The sequence below is a fragment of the Cavia porcellus genome, unplaced genomic scaffold, assembly GCF_034190915.1.
Source record: "Cavia porcellus strain 051 isolate PalLab524CR breed Dunkin Hartley unplaced genomic scaffold, mCavPor4.1 scaffold_1, whole genome shotgun sequence".
NCBI lineage: Eukaryota > Metazoa > Chordata > Mammalia > Rodentia > Caviidae > Cavia > Cavia porcellus.
Genome location: NW_026947484.1, coordinates 121,053,219 through 121,071,200, shown reverse-complemented (window position 1 = coordinate 121,071,200; position 17,982 = coordinate 121,053,219). Strand labels below are relative to the sequence as shown.

The window sequence follows — 17,982 nt, the reverse complement described above, 5'->3', positions numbered from 1 at the left end:
GATTTAGCTCAGCGGCATAAGTGCCTGCCTTGCAAGCAGGCAGTCGTGAGTTTGATCCCTGGTACCAATAAAAAAGAAAAAGACCAAAAAAAAAAAAAAAGAAAAAAGAAATATCAGTTAAAAAATTAACAAAGCAGGAGCTGGAGATTTAGCTCAGTGGCATAAGCGCCTGCCTTGCAAGCAAGCAGTCGTGAGTTTGATCCCCGGTACCGATAAAAAGGAAAAAGACAAAAAAAAAAAAAAAAATTAAAGCAATAACAGCATTGATCAAATGGACTTAACAGATAGCTACAGAGAATGTCATTAAATGACAACAGAATACACAATTTTCTCAGTAGCACATGGAACTCATTCCAAAATAGACCACATTTTAGATCATAAAGAATATCTAAATAAATACAAAAGAATTTAAATAATCTTCTGCATATTATTAAATCATAACAGAATAAAGCTAAAAATCAATAGGAAAATAAACCACAGAAATTACATGCCAACACACGAAGATCAAAGAGTACATTACTATATAATCAATACATCACAGAAGAAATCAGGGATGAAGTAAAGAAGCTTCTAGAATCAAATGGCAAAGGAAGCACAACATGCCAAAATGTATGGGACACAATGAATGTAACACCAAGAAGGGAGTTTATAGTTGTGAGTATATACAATAAAAGAAGTGAGCAATCCCAAGTAACTTAATGATGCATTTTAAGTTCCTAGAAAAACAAGAACAATCTAAACTTGAAGTTATTATTATTTTTTGGCACTCAGAATTTAATGTAGGACCTTGCACTTACCAGGCCTTCACTGAGTTATATTCCCAGCTCTAAACTTGAAATTAATAGAAGGATAGTTCTGAATAGTTTCCCTAGTGTAGGAAATGAATCAAATATATAAAACTACATAACCAGGATTCCCCATTATATGGCCTTGAAACCTTATAAAATTTTCACGCATTAATTGGAATGGCTTTATTCTGGGCTGTTTGATATCATGGCCGGTGAGGCAATGAACAGCCACTTTGAAGAAAATAAGACATAATAACAGTTAGTGCAGATTCAATAACATCTTGTCTTAAAGCCACACCAAACTATGGTTCTTCTGTCTCCAATGATTTTACCATGTTGTAACTTGCTGGATTTTATCGTATGTGGTAGTATAAACAAAAATTGTTATAGGCAAAGGGATAATATTGAAACCATTGATCATTTTTTCTGTTAGCTGATTCTAAATACTCTACAATGTTTTCATCCACTTGAATGGTGTTACACAGTCTTGATATGTTTGATGCTATAGCATATGAAGTTATATTAAAATATTTCAAAGAAAAAGACACTATGGTAACTACTATTAAGTCGGGTTATTTGGTGGTGAAGCACTAGGTTGCTGAAAGTGTTATGCTTTAACCTATATTGTTATGTTGTTATGCCCCCTTTTATCTCATCCTCTTCCTTATTCATTAAAAAATTATTTAATTTTTTTTAAAAAAATATATCAACCAATAAAAAATGCTCCTGGATCTGTAGGGAAAAAGAAACCCTTTACAACTGTTGGTTAGAGAGTAGATTAGTACAAACACTGTGGAAATCAGTGTGGAGATTCCTCAAAAAATTAGGATTAGAGGTCCCATTCAACCCAGGTATTCCCCTTCTGTGTATCTTCCCAGAAGGATTGAAAAACATCACACCACAGTGACATATGTGAAACCATAAGGTTCAAAATATACAATAGTCACTGTGAAATGGGAGGAAACTGTTCAATAAAAAGAAGAAACTAAGATAGGGGAAAAGAGAAAGGATAGAAGGGAAAAGAAAAAAATGCAAGTTAGTTATACCATTAGTGTCACTTAGTTCACTGAATAGGAAAGGTTGTGCTAATATTGATTGAAGAAATTTTTATGCCCATATTTTGTACTTGAGTGACTAAAGATAATGATGTGTAATTTATCAACAATTGTTACTTTTTCATTATTTTGTTGTGAAAATTTGTTTTACCTTTTCTTCTTAATATTGACAAATAAAGTAATTTATAAAAAAAAAGGAAAAAAAATAAATTAATAGAAGGAAATAAATTTTAGGGACCTGAGTGGAAATTAATGAAATTAAGACTTAAAAAAATACAAACTATCAATGAATCAAGAGTTGGCTAGTTGATAGGATAAACAAGATTGACAAATCACAGGCCAAACTTACCAAAAAAAAAAAAAGAGAGAAAAGAAAAAACTTTGATCAATAGAATCAGAAATACAAAAGTCTAAATCAAAATGGATCCCACCAGAATCTAGAGGTTTATAAAGAACAACGTCAAAAACTAATACTCTAATGCACTGGAGAACCTAGATGAAATGGAGAAATTCCTAGATATATATGAATTATCAAAACTGAACCAAGAAGATAAAAAAAAACTCTGAACAGATGAATAATAGGAAACAAAATACAGACAGTAATAAAAACTCTACCAAAAAGAAAAGCCCAGGAAATGATGGATTTGCCATAGAATTCCAGCAGAACTTGATTCAAGATCTAATGCCAATATTCAAACTCTTCAAGGAAGGAAGTGCATACTACCAAACTAATTCTTAGAAGCTAATATTACCATGGTACACAAAATTGGAGAGAGATTTAACAAAAAAAAGGTTAACTCCAGGCAATCTCCTTAATGAATTCCCATGCAAAAATCCTCAACAAGATACTGGCAAGTAGAATGCAATGAATCATCAAAAAGATTAAACATCGGGGACCAAGTTGGCTTCATCCTAGGAATACAAGAATGGTTCAACATACACAAATCAATAAATGTGGTGTACCACATAAACATAATTTAGGACAAAAACCACATCATCATCATTTCCATAGATGCAAAAAAAAGCCTTTGACAAAATCTCATACTGACTCATGATAAAAACTGAAAAAAATAGATATAGAAGGATACTATCTCAACCTGATCAAAACTTTTATAAGAAATCTACTGTCAATATTATATTAAATGGCGGGGGGAGCTGAAAGCTTTCTCTCTAAAATCAGGAATAAGAGAAGAATATCCACTATTACTACTCTTGTTCAACACGGTCCTAAAAATATTAAACAGCGCAATCTGGCAATAGGATTAGATAAAACAGATATGTAGAGGAATGAAAGAAGTCAAATTACCACCATTTGCAGGTGACATAATCCTCTACATAGAAAACCTTACAATTAATAATCAAATTCAGCATTTTAGCAGGACACAAAACCAATATATAGAAATTAAAAGTGTTCTTACACACCCCGATAATGAACTTACTGGGAAAGAAATTAGAAAAGTACTACCATTTACAATGGCATCAAGAGAAATCAAACACTCAGGCATTAACCCACCAAAGAAGTGAAAAACCTCTACAATGAAAACTGTTAAGAAGCGTGATCTAAGAGGACAACATAGAATTGAAAGATATCATCTGTTCTTGAATAGGCAGAACCTGTGCTTTTACCATACTTCTGAAACTAACATACAGATTTAATGCAATTCCAACAAAATACCAGCAGTGATCCTCACAGAACTAGCAAATTCATACAGATCCACAAGAGACCAAGAGGGTTGGAGATGTAGCTTAGTGGCAGTGTCAAGCAGGAGGCTCTGAGTTCAATTTCCAATACCAAAAAGAAAAAAAAATCCAAACAAACAAAAAAACAAAACAAAAACCCACAAAAAAACTATTAACCAGAAAAGACTTAAGAGTAGCAAAACCAATCCTGAGAAACAAGAGTGAAGCGAGGCAGCATCACGGTCCCAGATTTTGAGTTATATTACAAAGCTACTGTGATAAAAGCAGCATGGTATTGGCAAAAAACCCAAACAACAACAAAAAAAAAATCAGACATATGATCAATGGAATAGAACAGAGGATGCAGAAACATCGGGCACAGTCAGTTATCCATTTTTAATTTCTTTCTTTTTTTCCTTTTTTTTTCTTTCTTTTCTTTTTTTTTCCGGTCCTGGGGATTGATATTTTTTAACACTCAGTTACGTTACCTTTAACAAAGGGGCCAAATACCTCTGGTAGAGGAAACATAGCCTTTTATTTTTTTTTTACTTTTTTTTGTTTGGTACTGCAATCAAACTCAGGATCTTGAATTGGCCAGGCAGGTGCTGTGTCTTTGAGCTCAATCACTGGCCCAAGATAGCCTCTTTTAACAATGTTTAAAAAAAACTGGCTGCAGAAGTCATGCTGGCCAGGGAAGCAGCCAGCATGGTAGCCATTGTTGATTTTGTATTATCTTGTTTTGCAGTTCTGTTTTCCTTTCATTGTTTTGTTTTGATTGGCTTTTTCTGTTGTACCCTGTTTGGTTTATTCTCTTTAAAATAAAAATAAATAAATAAATAAATAAATAAATAAATAAAATAATAAAACTGACTATCCACATGCAGCAGACTGAGTCTAGACCCACATGTCTCAGCATGCTTTAACCTAAAATCAAAATGGATCAAAGATCTAAATGTCAAAAAAAATCTAAATGTCAAGCAGAAACAATGTGCTGGAAGATAAAATAGGTAAAACTCTTATTTTTATCAAGATAGGATTGTGCTATGCAGTTCAGGCTGGTCTTGCACTCACTGCATAGCCCAGGTTGGCCTCAAACTTATGCCAATCTTTCGTTAGCCTCCTGAGTGTTCGCATTATAGGCATTCACCACCATGCCCAGCAAAAATAGGTGAAACTCTTGAAGATACAGATATAGCCAAAGGCTTTCCAAAATGAACCTTAATTGCACAAGAAATAATATCCAGAATCAACAAATGGGATCTTTTTAAAAGCTTCTGCATAGGAAATGAAACAATCAAGAGCATAGAGACAACTTACAGAATAGAAAAAAATGTGCTAGCCATTCACTGAACAGAGGACTAATATCTAAAATATACAAAAATTTAAAAAAACATAGACCCCCTCAAAAGATTCAGTCCAAAAAATGGAAAACTGAAATGAATACACACTACTCAGAAGTATAAATGACTAACAAATATATGAAAAAGTGTTCAACATCTCTGATCATTAGAGAAATGCAACTTAAAAGGACAATGAGGTTCAATCTTACTCCAGAAATAATGAGTATCTTCAAGAAATCAAATAATTACAAATTCTGAGCAAACTGAGGAGAATAAAAGAAACCCTTCCATATTACTAGTAGGAATATTGTATAAACTAGAGCAACCACTATGAAAATTAGTATAGAGATTCATCAGAAAAACAACAGAAATTCCATTCAACCCAGCTATTCTCCTTCCAGGTATTTTCCTGAAAGAGTTAAGGACATTTTATTATAATTATGTATGCATACCCATATTTATAGCAGTGTAGTCTATTAGTAGTTAAATCGTGGAAGCAGCCTCTATGTCCATAAACAGATGAATGAATAAAGAAAGTGTGGTATTTAGGAAAAGAAAGAAAAATCAGCATTTTCCAAGAATTAGCCATGCTTGGTGGCTGGTGAACCAACCATGGGACTTGGTGAACCAACCAAGAAATCAACTAGCCAGCCTTCCTGGTAAGCTGCACAAGCTGTGCGTGCTCCAGGGAGAGAAAAGTCATTTAGCGTGTCCTGTGAGCCTATTGGTGTGTGGGCTGACAATCAAAAACACTGCCCATACCACCTCAGCTCCTGCAAGCAACCGAGGTCAGCCTGAGTTGATAGCAACTAAGGTACATAAAGCAACTAAATGCTTGTATTGTTTGGTTGATTTTGTAGGCCTGGGCCAGCAGTCTGAGTGTCTCTTGGGAGGATGACAGTATGCAGTATAGCGAAATATGGGGTATTCCCTTCTACCTTGTCTTGGAAGTCAAATATTGTTTTCACTTGTTTTGCTTTAGTTTCCATAACCTATCTTTGTCTTTGGTAATCAAACTCAGGACCTTGTGCTTAACAGGTATCTGCTTGTGCCACTGAGCTATATCCTGGATGCCTATAACCTGTCTTACAACTACTCTACATAATGCTGAGTTATATGTTTTCTTTGTATGATAAAACAAATAGAAAAAAAGATCCCAATTAGATGAAAAAGGAAAAGTATTATTACATTTACAAGCTAGTTCCATCTGGATACTAAACAAATATACTGTTTCAGTTTTATAATAAACCAAACTGATGAGATATTAATTAAAGCCAAAGTATATTTAAGAGTTATAAGTGGAAGGACCTTTACACATGACAAGAACTAGTAATTCTAGGCAGCAATTACTAGTGAATACTTTGTGCCACATCCTATATACCTGGATGATTTCATGTGCTTTTTGCAGAAACCCTGTGAGTTAGACAATATTATTTCCATTTCATCAAGGCAGAAATGAGGACACAGAGCACTTATGTTACCCTGCATAAGCCACAATAGGTTGCAGAGTCATAACTTGAACCCAGGCAGACACATTCTAAGCCCATGCTCTTATTTGTATAAAGAAGATAGTATAACACACACACACACACACACACACACACACACACACACACACAAACAAAACAAAACAAATCTCCCAAAACCAACTCAACAATGCTTGCTTACCTTGAAGACCTGCGTATTTAAGGGATGACCAGTTTGGTATGTTGTAACAACCTCCACCATCTTCTTGTTCCTCTGATTCACATCGGTAAAGTATTTGATTTAGCTCAGCCAAAGTCAAGTTAGAGGCAATACTAAGAATTGGAGAATAAGGTAATTGATTAAAAATACTAAAATTTCACTTGTTGTCCATAAAAACAAAAGAAAATCTGTATGAAAATCACAAAATGTCTTTGCAATGTAGGCTTAGGAAATCAGTACTGAAATAAATATATATGTAATACTATAAAAATAAGAATTAAATGCTAGATATTAACTTAAAACTAATGTTACTTTCCTCAAAAAGAAAATAATTAAGTGCCAAATTGTTTTGCTTAAACATGTACTAGAGCCAGGTGTGGTGGTTCACACCTGTAATCACAGCACTCTGGAGGCTGAAGCAGGAGGTCCATGGTGAATTCGAGGCCAGCCTGGGCTACACAGTGAGTTCAAGGCCAGCCTGGACTACATAGTGAGCCCCTGTTTCCAAAGAAAAAAAAGTTCTGGAAAAATCTATTATATCCCATATCTTACAAATTTGTTTTCTGAATCTCCCTAATTCATATTTTTTCCTCCTTTATACTCTCCTATGTACAATGTCAAGAACTTTTTATGTTAAACTTAAAATAGTTACCAAAGACTAGTAAAGGGATCGCGATTCCTATAATCCTGACACTCAGGAGACTGAGGCAAGAGGTCTGCTAGAAGTTCAAGGCCTGCCTGGGCTACACAGCAGTGAGTTCAAGGTCAGCCTGAACTACATAGCAAGACCCCGACAAAAAATGTCAAAAAGTGCTAAGGGGTATGGTGTATGCAGCTAATTCTCAAATAATTCAGAAAAACTGTATGTGTGTATACAGGCAGGCTTTTATGTATCCGTATCTTAGAGAAAGAGTCAACCGCATGAAAGTGCATCCAAAAATGATAAAGCAACAGAGCAAAATGTTAACACCAATGGACACTGACACTGCTGGCCTTTGCACCAAACCGAGTACCAAGGGAAAAAAGGATCCTCCAAACCGCTTAAATGGTAAAAGTTAAATACATAAAAAACCGCTTCAATCAGGCGAGTAGTAACTCACCAATTCTTTACATGGCAAACCTCTACAAAACAAGCCATACTTACGAAGCAAATGGGATTTTCAAAATAGGATCCGAGTTGTCAACAGCAAGGCTTCCAGATTTAAAGTGCGGACTGAACTGTGTCAGATGGTTCCGAAGAATTCCAACAGCAACTTGTGCATGTGGATCAAGACTAACTCTAAATAACATTAATAAAAGGTAGTTGATTTTAAGGAGTTAAAAAAAGAATAAAAAAAATTTTTTTTAAAAATAATTTATTCAAAGTTAACAAGACATGCAAACTATTTTACATACAAGTACAGCCATCAGTTTGAATGCTAATTAACATACCTGAATACGATAACACTTCCTGGAGACAAGTTTTCAAATTCTATTTCTTGAATATATTCATTTGGACCTTTTGTGGCAATTCCAGCTTGTTTTACAATTTTACTTTCTTTGAGCTTGGGAAAAAAATGTGTAAAAAGCCATTAAACAAACAATTTTAATGTCATTAAATTATTACTATCTAGTAAACAATACAAACCCCAAATACCTGAATATGTTCCCTAATTTCTACTGTGATGTTTGGCAGCCCGTTGATTGAATGCTCATCCTTTACATATGGTTGTGTGTTTCTCTCAACAGTTCTAGCTTCAAGAACAACCTCTTCAATTTTGCCTAGAAACATATAAAATTTTTTTTAAAAAGATTATTCCTAGTACATACTCAAAACCTACACAAGGATGGTGTGGTGGTGCATGACTCTAAGCCCAGCACGCAGGAGGCGAAGGCACAACAACTGCTGGGAATGTGAGGCCAGCCTGAGCTACGAAGTGAGTTTAAGATCAGCCTGAACTGGATAGTGAAACCTTGTCTCAAAAAGACCAAAAAAACAGAAACAACAAAAACAAACAAAAAAACCCTTTAAGTAAGAGCCCATTAAGCATACAAAAGCATGCTAGAAATTCAATAGCAACCAAACAAAATATGAAACAGTAAAAATAATAATTTTATGATTGACAAATGACAGTATTTTATGAATGATCAGTGACAATGATGTAATATTGAAAAGTGTCTGAGTCTCGTAAAGGTAATTATGGCTGCTGAGAATGTGTAGCTCAGTGGTAGAGCAAGTATTTTTAGCAAATGTGAGGCTATGAGTTCAACCCCCAGTACTGAAAAATAGAAAATTAACATTAGTAAAGATGAGACAAAAGTTAGGCATGATGGCACACACCACTAATCCCAGCACTCAGGAGGCTGAGGCATGAAGACTGTTGCGAGTTCGAGACCAGCTAGGGCTTAAAGTGAGCTTAAGGCCAGCCTAAATTGCATAGTGAGACCCTGTCTCAAAAAGACAAAAAAAAAAAAAAAAAAAAAAAAAAAAAAAAAAAAAGAAAAAGAAAAAGATCATGCAAAATCACCGAATATAAATTTTTGAATACTGAAGCAAATATTTAATCCTAAAACTACTTAGGTTGATAATTTTTAAAAACTAGAGTTGTTTATATTTAGCTACTAGCAACAAACCCAAAATATGATTTTTATGGGAATCTTTATTCACTAAGTCAAAAAACTTGGAAGTTGCTGTTTGCACAGGAGCAAGGTATGTTTTACTATAGCATCTATACTAGTAAGAAAACATACACATTTAGCAAAAAAGTAACAATAAGGACCTATCTCAGGGACATATCTTTTTCCTTTTTCTTTTCTTTCTATCTTTTTTTTCCCTACCAAAGTGCAGGTATTTGTATTCTCCATATTTTTGGAGAAATTATCTTCACAATGATTATAGGTCTGTATTTTTTCACTTAAGAAACGAACCGCATTCAAAACGTTTAGCTTCACCACGGTCATGAAGCCTGATCTCCGATGGGCTGTATCAGAGGCACAAAACCTAGAGTGTGGGTGCTCACGCTGAGGTGTGCGTTTCATGACTTGAATTACAAAACGTGGGAATTTTGTGTGTGTGCTTGGAATCGAACTCACGATCTCACATTTGTCAGGCAGTCAGGGACACACTTTATAATTAATTTTTCTTTTTTTGAGAGAGGGTCCCCCTGTGTAGGTCAGGATGGCCTTGAACTCACTACATAAGGCAGCCTGGTCCTGAACTCATGAAAATCCTCCTGCCTCATATTCCTGAGTGCTAGGATTATAGGTGTGCACCACCATGCCTGGCCATATTTTATAAATCAGATGTTGAAAAAGACACATAACTATAATTGTTGTATGTTTATTTTCTATTTAATTTTTGTGTGGGTACTTGGAATCAAACTCAGGACCTCATACTTGCCAGGCAGGACTGAGTTCGATCTCTGGCCTGATTGATTTATGTTTAGAAGACAGAGATCACTGAGTATTTTTAGACTTTTCAAAGGAGAGAGAACTTTAGTCCTTGAAGGAGATAAACAATTTATGTTCAAAGTACAAATACAATTTATGGACAAGTATTTGGGGAAGAGTGAAAATATACATTAGGCTGAAACAGTGGAGTGGCATAAGGTTAGGATGGTAGATGAGAATGGTTAAGAAGAGTCTTAAGTATTAGGACTATTTTCCACTTGTGTTTACATTAAACAATGCACACTTACACACATACACTCATGTGTATACATATGTATATACAGAAATATTTATACAGCGTAAAAGATAAAAAAAAAATAGGGGTGTGCCAGAGATTTAGCTCAGTGGCACAAGTGCCAGTGTGACAAGCACGAGGTCATGAGTTCAATCTCCGGTACCTATCCCCTTAGAAAAAACAATAGGGGTTGGGGATGTAGCTCAGTAGTAGATCTAATGCCTTGCACATAAGGCCCTGGGTTCAATCCTCAGTACAACCAAAAAAAAAAAAAGCATTCTGGGGCTATAGCTCAGCAGCACAGCACCTGCCTGGTAAACATGAAGCCCTGAGTTTGATTCCCAGTACCAAAAAAGAAGAAGAAGAAACAAAAAGAAAAAATACATGTCCACTATATATCTGTAAGTAAAAGGAATACTATATACTAAGATGTAAACAGAAATATTTCAAATATTCAAAAATGCTAACTTTGAGACTATTTCTCTTCACATTTTGTCCCATAACAGTAAAAATATAAATTTTTTTTTATATTTCTAATTCCTCCTCTCAAAAAATTTCTAATTCCTCCTCTCAAAGACATCCACACTTGCACTGTCACATAACATATAATGACAATTCAATATAACATTATGGTATCTGCATAATTTAACAGTAACAAGTTTTAGGTTGCATACCAGGGATGCACATCTGAGGTACTTCCTTGCTGTAAAACGAAGTTTTGGGATTCCTGAAAGCAGTTCTAGACACAGCCACAACGGACTGATGGATACTAGGTGAATGTCTGGTCACTGCCACTATGTCTTCATCAACTTGATCTACATATACCTGAGAAACAGAAAGAGCAACTAGGTCAGTACTCAACCTGCAAAGTCTTTTTCTGGCAACTTTCAGGAAGAAATTTAGAAGATTCAGGTCTCTTGCCTGAATAAAACCTTTGGCTCCGAGCTCTTGATGAAGTTTATTGATAGCACATCTGGCTGCAATAATTCCACTCTGGAAATTAACATCACCCACATTTGATGGCAATGCTCCAGGATTCCACTTAGTGTAAAACCGTTCTTCAGAAACCACTGATATCTGGGGAAAGGTCAAACTTGGTCATAAACATATTTTAATTACAATGAGAAATTTTGATAAAAAGGCTTAAAACTAGAAGCCACTGGATTTTAGAAAGTAACACACAAACCTGATGAGGCACTAATTCATCATAGCCTCGTGTACTTCCACTAGCACAAGATGCCATAGACACAATTGTGGTACTTGGAAGAGCATCGTAGGCTGATCTATGCTAGAAAACAAAAGCAAAGCAAGGGTGTACTTTCTTTCAAATGCAAAGTGTCATTTTACAATATAATGAAGTATAAAGATAATTACATAAACACATTCTATGAGGTCAGCACATTAATTTTTAAGTACATTAATTTTTTAAACAGAATATTCTAAAATCTAGGTATTATAATCATTTATAAATCTGATATGCTATTTTGAAGTCTGTGAATTTTTTGCCACAAAGTATCAGAACTAAATACCATACAGTGAAACAGGTAAACACAAGAAATACACTGATGCTTACCACAATAGGACACTCGTTATCATGGGTAATATCCATAAACAGGGCATGTGCGATAGCTGGCATTAAAGGCCTCAGACAGGGCTGAACAAAGGATCCAACCGGTTCTCCACCATATCGGTAAACTAATCTGCCCTCTTCATGACTATTATATGCACTCATCGCCTCTGCAGAGTATTATAGAATATTTTAACAATCTCCATCACTTATGCCCAGGAAGAAATTAGAATTCTTATCATGACTAATTTTTAAAATAACATGAAATATTATACAGAATAGAATGTCTTTAAGTGATTACACAAATATCAACCAGTTTTAGTGATCTAGGAGGCCCTCCTGTAACTTAACAGTAGAAACAGTTCAAGTAGGAAATATTTATTGAGAGGTTGCATATAAGAAAATCTATGGGAAAATATCTAGCAATTGTGCCTGAAGTTCAGATCTGCATATTTCAAACAACAAAAAAATGGTTTTGTGAGTTATAAATTCATCCCACTGCCTGGCCAGCGCAAGGTCCTGAGTTCAGTTTCTGATACCCATCCCGCAAATGAATAAATCAATTCATCCCACTAGTTTTTAACTTGAAATGAAATAACATATCTCAAAGTAGACACTTTTACTGACAAAAAGAGTTAGATAAGAAATTTCATATAGACTATTTAAATGAACACTTAAAGTTACTAAGCATTTCATGTAAAGCTCTTAAAAGTCTTTTAATCCACTTAGACAGACTGTAAAATTTTAGATGGGAAATATACTTCAATTGGCCTACCTCTTATTAAGGAACTAATGCCCAGTCTAGTGACAAAGATATTGTCCAGCTCTTCACTTCCTGTGAATAGTTCAGCTACTACATATAAATTGGGTTGTAATTTCCTAGCAGCATCCAACATGTACTGCAAGAAGCACAGTCACAAATGTAAAAGAAAAAGAAAAGCAAGATGGGTTGGAAGAGAGGAGGCAAGACTAGGTGGGGATTTGACATAAGATGTACAGCAAGACAGAGTAGACATTCAAAAAGAATTTCCAAATAAATTTTGTTTTCACATGTAAGAAAACACCAAGCAGACCGATACGTGGAGGAATTAGAGAATTTATATAGAGTAAAACAGTTAAAAGGAAGATAAGATTTTGTAAAAGATATAGAGACACAAAGGAGAAAAAAAGGAAAAAGAAAATATTAGTGTCTTTAAAAAAATGTAACAGCTAACATTGCAAATCTGTCAATCTTTCCTCCTATTTTTGGCTTATTTTTAATATTCAGTAGTCAGACTGTCAATTTCTAGTTGTTTTATTAAGCTTATCACTACTGATAAATTTCGTTATGGCAAATTATTTGACCATTGCAAAAATTAGGTCTGAAAAAAAAAATTAGGTCTGACTGGCTAAAATGAAGCCTTAGATGATAATTCTCAAACTCTTAACATCTTACAATTTCTACTTGCATGATTTGTTTTACATTGGTGCTATTTAGCTGACAAAGAGTATTGATTTATAATCAGAAATCAAATTCCAGAATTTTTTTCACAATATTTTCACAAAAGTTAACAAATACCTGAAATTCTATTAATAAACAAGTAGAATCCCAGAGGATTCTGTAATTTTAAATTATGCAGATTAAGTGCTAACATTCAGTCTTACCATAATGTAATATCAATGTATACATATTTGCTGCTGCTAAAGGCAAAAACGTAAAAAAAAAAAAAAAAAAAAACCACTGTCACTTTTGGAGCTAAACAATGCTCTACTAGTGTAACTAATGTTTACTAAGTCCCTCCAAATCATATCCATTTTTTTTATTTAGAGAATACTTTATTAGTTTCTGCAATCAAACCCACGTAGATAAGACCTTACGTATTTAATATAGTGCATTACCCCTGTACAAATGAAAAAAAATTAAGTTTAACGTTTCTAGACCAATATGGCTGTTAATTTCTGTATCAAATCCATTTTTAATCCTACAACTTGAAACATATACATTATACTTGTATAAAAATGATAGAAACTGATATTTTTCAAATAAGCACATATTTCCAAAGAATACCAAATTATAAACTAGGAAGCTATCGATCCTCTTAGAATGAAAATTTTAAGTGCTTATTTACAAAGCTATATGAGGTAGGAGATAATTTTATAAATACTGGCATTGTTAAAAAAAATGTTAGCACTGCTTATAAGCAGCTTGTAAAGGTCCAAAGGTGAATATGCAATAGTTGTATTTATATTTTTAAATAAATAATTACTAAAAATTGAATCAGTGAGGCTAAAACAAGCCTTGATGTGCCACAATATGAGAGTTTAAATAATCATTGGTGGGCCTGCAGCAAAATGTTTCCTGGCAATGAAACAGGTAGGGAAGGGCTGAGAGCATAGCTCAGCTCTACCATGTTTGAGGCCCTGGTTTGATTCCCAGAATCTCTTCCCTTCAAACTCAGTATATATGGAAAACTACTCAACTTTACATTGGCTTTAAGTATATATTGAGAGCAACCTAAAAAAAGGCAAATATTTTATTATCAATAGGCAATATACTTTTGATATATATTATGATCACAGTTTTGATATATATGTATATAAAATGATCAACTTTCCAAAACTGAAGTTTAAAAACTTGTTAAATGTTTTATCGCTCAGTTTTCCATAACAACTGTATTCAAATAGTTAGAATTAGGCAAATTATGCAAAAGTGTTAAATACGCCAGAATCCAAACACCAGAATGAAACATGTATCCACAGTTACTTAATTAAGGAAAGTTATGAAAAAATGTTCTTCTTATCATTGTTATTCTTAATGTAGAAAATTGCTTTTCTGTACCTCAGCCACATGAATAGGTGTTGAGTGGCAGTTATCAAGACGTACACCCTGGAAATAAGTCGCAGTGATTTCAGTGTATTTTTTCATGTGTGCCCATAGGTAAGGACAATCCTCTGGCTTATTTCCGTAGCGCAATTTAACACTGTCGCCCCAGCATATAAGTTCTCGCCTTAAGTAAACATCTGAACCTGTTAAGAAAAAAGGCTTCCTTTCAATGGTTCAGGAAATAGAATAAAAATAATTACCTCAAGGAAACATTATCATTTGTATTTCATTTAAAAATTTTTTTCATTAGAACATGCTTGTAGTACATGTAGATTATACTTATTGTGGAGTGTTGGTACATATTCATAACACATTTTAATTCTTTTTCCTTTCCCTCCATCTCTAGAGCTTCCCATTTACAAAAGATCTATTAAAAAACTTTTTTTTTAAAAGATAGGGTTTTGCTAAGTAGCTCAGACTGGCCTTGAACTCAGTGATTCTCCTGCCTCAGTATCCAGAGTGCTAGAGTGAATCATTTCTACCATACATGATATCTGGTTAAAATTATACCTAAAATGGTACGAGACAAAATCATATTTATTTACTTATTTATTGGTATTGGAATCAAACTCAAAAATTTAAAATTAATACAGTATTAATTTATATCTCATACTGTTTTGTAAAAATTCTAGCTTACGATTTCTTCAAAAAACTGTGGGCTTAATTTCAAAAATTCAAGTTGCTCCTTATGCAAAAATAGTAAAAGTAATATCACAGGCTCTTAAAAACTATAGTTTTACCAAAAACATGGAAAGCTCTCTCTCTACGTTTCTATTCTTTTTTGAGAATAATTTACATTAAATCTGGCATATGACAGAATGAATTGTTTCATTTAGAATGGCTAGGAGAGGGCAGATATACTTAAACCCAAACTTATATTTTTATAAGAACACAAGAATTCTGATTTAATTTTAATGTTATTACGGTAAATTTGCAGTTCTGAAATGTTGAAAAGCACAAGCACACCCCTACATCTTTTGCAAAGTATTTCCTAACAATGAAACAGTAGTAGAGAAAAAGATGCTAAGAGTAAGTGACAGGAACCTAGAAACAAATATTTCTAGTTTGACTGCCTTTCAAATACTTTAGAATGGATGAGTGAAAATTTCTCATGATAACTGTAACAGCAATGTTTTCAAACTTTTTTTTTAATCTTCCATTTCTATTTTGCATTTATTTATTTATTTATTTTTAATCTTTTTATCAGTACCGGAGATCGAACTCACAACTGCCTGCTTGCAAGGCAGGTGCTTATGCTGCTGAGGTAAATCCCCAGCCCCTGTATTCAAACTTTTAAAAAGTGCAATAAAATAGTACTTTGCCCAAATAATAGCTCATATAGAGCTGCAAAATATAAATTAAACATGTAGTGTGAGAAGCTGAAAGAAAAAACATATGTATATAAAAAAAGTTAAGATAAAAATAAATACATAAAAGCCCTTATTGGTGGGGAGGAGTTAAGACAGTCTTGTCATATAATTGAGGTTGACCATCAATGTGTAGCAATCTTCTGGCCACAGTTTCCCAAGTACTGGGAACACAGGTATACATCACCACGCCCAGCTCAAAAGGTACTCAGTTTAAGGAAACAAGGTAGATAGGAAAAGGCCAGAAAAAGATGTAAGTATCATCCTGTTAGTCAACTTCTTTTTTTCTGTCAAATATTAATTTATACTTCATACCTATTTTGCAAATATTCTAGTTTATAGTCTGTTTTTAACATGTGGGCCCATACAAGAATTTAAATTGCTTCTTAAGGAGAAATGAGTAAATATAATTGGTTCTTGAAAGCAATAGTACTGCTCAAACTAGTTTTCTTTCTTGTTTCTCTCAAACTAATGCACCGCTGATGCTTGTAGTGAAACAGTGGAGAAATCAGCCTTGCTGGGTAAAGATCCCAGTAGAACAGATCATATTTTGAACTTTCCAGGAATGTTTCTTTGCCTTTTAACAGAGACGTCAACAATGATGTACCTGGCTCAGCAAAGTTTCGAAGAGGGTCATCTCCCATCACCCATCCATTATGTGCCATGAAGAAACAAGCTTTATCAGGGAGGTGCATCATGGACTCTTCTGTGGATAAGTCCATTTCTTGGAATGGGAAAGTAAAATACCTAGAGATATAATGAAATATTAAATTCACACAGAGAGACTCCTTGGAGAGAACCTGGATTTGCAATATTAAAAACTAAAACTTTTCCCTAATGAGTAGAATAAATAAAATTAGCTTGATACCATTTCCAGAATATAAAACTCAAATATGAAGACAGGCTTTTTGAGTTAATTTAGTAGGACTTGAAGCGTGGAGAGTTAAAACTGTACCAAAAACAGCTAACTTTTAAAATAGTTTTTAAAACATAAATTATAAGAAAAATTGCTTGCGATACTTTTGTTGTTTTGCAAAGGCTTTTATCATCCTCTAATTGTCCAACTTATGCTGCACATTATTTCAAGTAAGAAGCTAGATGCTCGCTCAATTTGGTTAACACTGAAATACTACTAGTAGGTTATGCAGTCTGACTGTTTCTTGCAAAAGATCATGCATGAGAAAATGAATTTCTTGTGTTTGGAGATGGAGCCTTTGGTAAGATTTTGGATCATGAGGGTGGAGCTTTCATGAGTACATTAATGCCTTTCTTCTCTCAAGGGACTGGATTAGCTCTCACAAGCGTGGGTTCACCCAGAGAGAGGCTGCTCTCGGCGCTCATCCATCCCTTCTGTATGCGCTCACTGCCCTTCTACTTTCTATCCTGAGTTGATATAGCACGAGGCCCTTTCCAGAAGCTGAGCGGAGGTGGGCATCATGCTTCTAAGACTTCCCAGCTCCAGAACCCTGAATCAAAATAAATCTTGTTTCTTTACAAATGTTCTAATCTCAGATACTCTAAAGTCCAATGACAGAAAAGACATCTAGGATGCAATCCTCCCAAAACATTAATGTAAATAATATGTATAAATTGGTACATGGTAAAATAATATTTATAATTAAAGATTTGCCTAATACTATTAATTAATACTAAGTATACTTGTGAGTTAAAACTTCTACTTCAAGAAACATCCAGAAATCACATCTTTAAGGAAACATATCAACTTGCAAGATTAAATACAATTTTCCATTTTTAATCATCAGTGAGAAGAAAACAAAAATGAAATACCTGGTAACTAAGGGATGTTTTCTAGTGACAGGTCCTAGTTTAGGACCATGGCCAGCCATTCGTTCATAAAACACATTTCCCAAAAGGCAATTAACTGCCTAGAAAATATTAAATTATGTTATATCATTAACAACAAAAAAGTATTAAGACTCAACGAGAAATAACAGTTTAAAAATAGGTCAAA

At 34.1% G+C, this 17,982-nt stretch overlaps 1 protein-coding gene across 3 annotated transcripts in view; it reads right to left on the bottom strand.

Annotated features, from left to right (window-relative positions):
* Positions 1–17,982, bottom strand: part of Agl (amylo-alpha-1, 6-glucosidase, 4-alpha-glucanotransferase) — a 69,054-nt gene that overhangs the window by 29,245 nt on the left and 21,827 nt on the right. For all 3 annotated transcript variants that reach the window (XM_003479171.5, XM_013142992.3, XM_013142991.3), the window contains exons 10-21: positions 17,799–17,896; positions 16,618–16,757; positions 14,599–14,786; positions 12,556–12,679; positions 11,787–11,950; positions 11,400–11,501; positions 11,135–11,290; positions 10,888–11,038; positions 8,186–8,310; positions 7,981–8,093; positions 7,694–7,828; positions 6,532–6,662 (exon numbers count right to left, since the gene is read on the bottom strand). In XM_003479171.5, the coding sequence (XP_003479219.1) occupies positions 6,532–6,662; positions 7,694–7,828; positions 7,981–8,093; positions 8,186–8,310; positions 10,888–11,038; positions 11,135–11,290; positions 11,400–11,501; positions 11,787–11,950; positions 12,556–12,679; positions 14,599–14,786; positions 16,618–16,757; positions 17,799–17,896 (1,627 nt within the window). The remainder of the gene's footprint in view (positions 1–6,531; positions 6,663–7,693; positions 7,829–7,980; positions 8,094–8,185; positions 8,311–10,887; positions 11,039–11,134; positions 11,291–11,399; positions 11,502–11,786; positions 11,951–12,555; positions 12,680–14,598; positions 14,787–16,617; positions 16,758–17,798; positions 17,897–17,982) is intronic.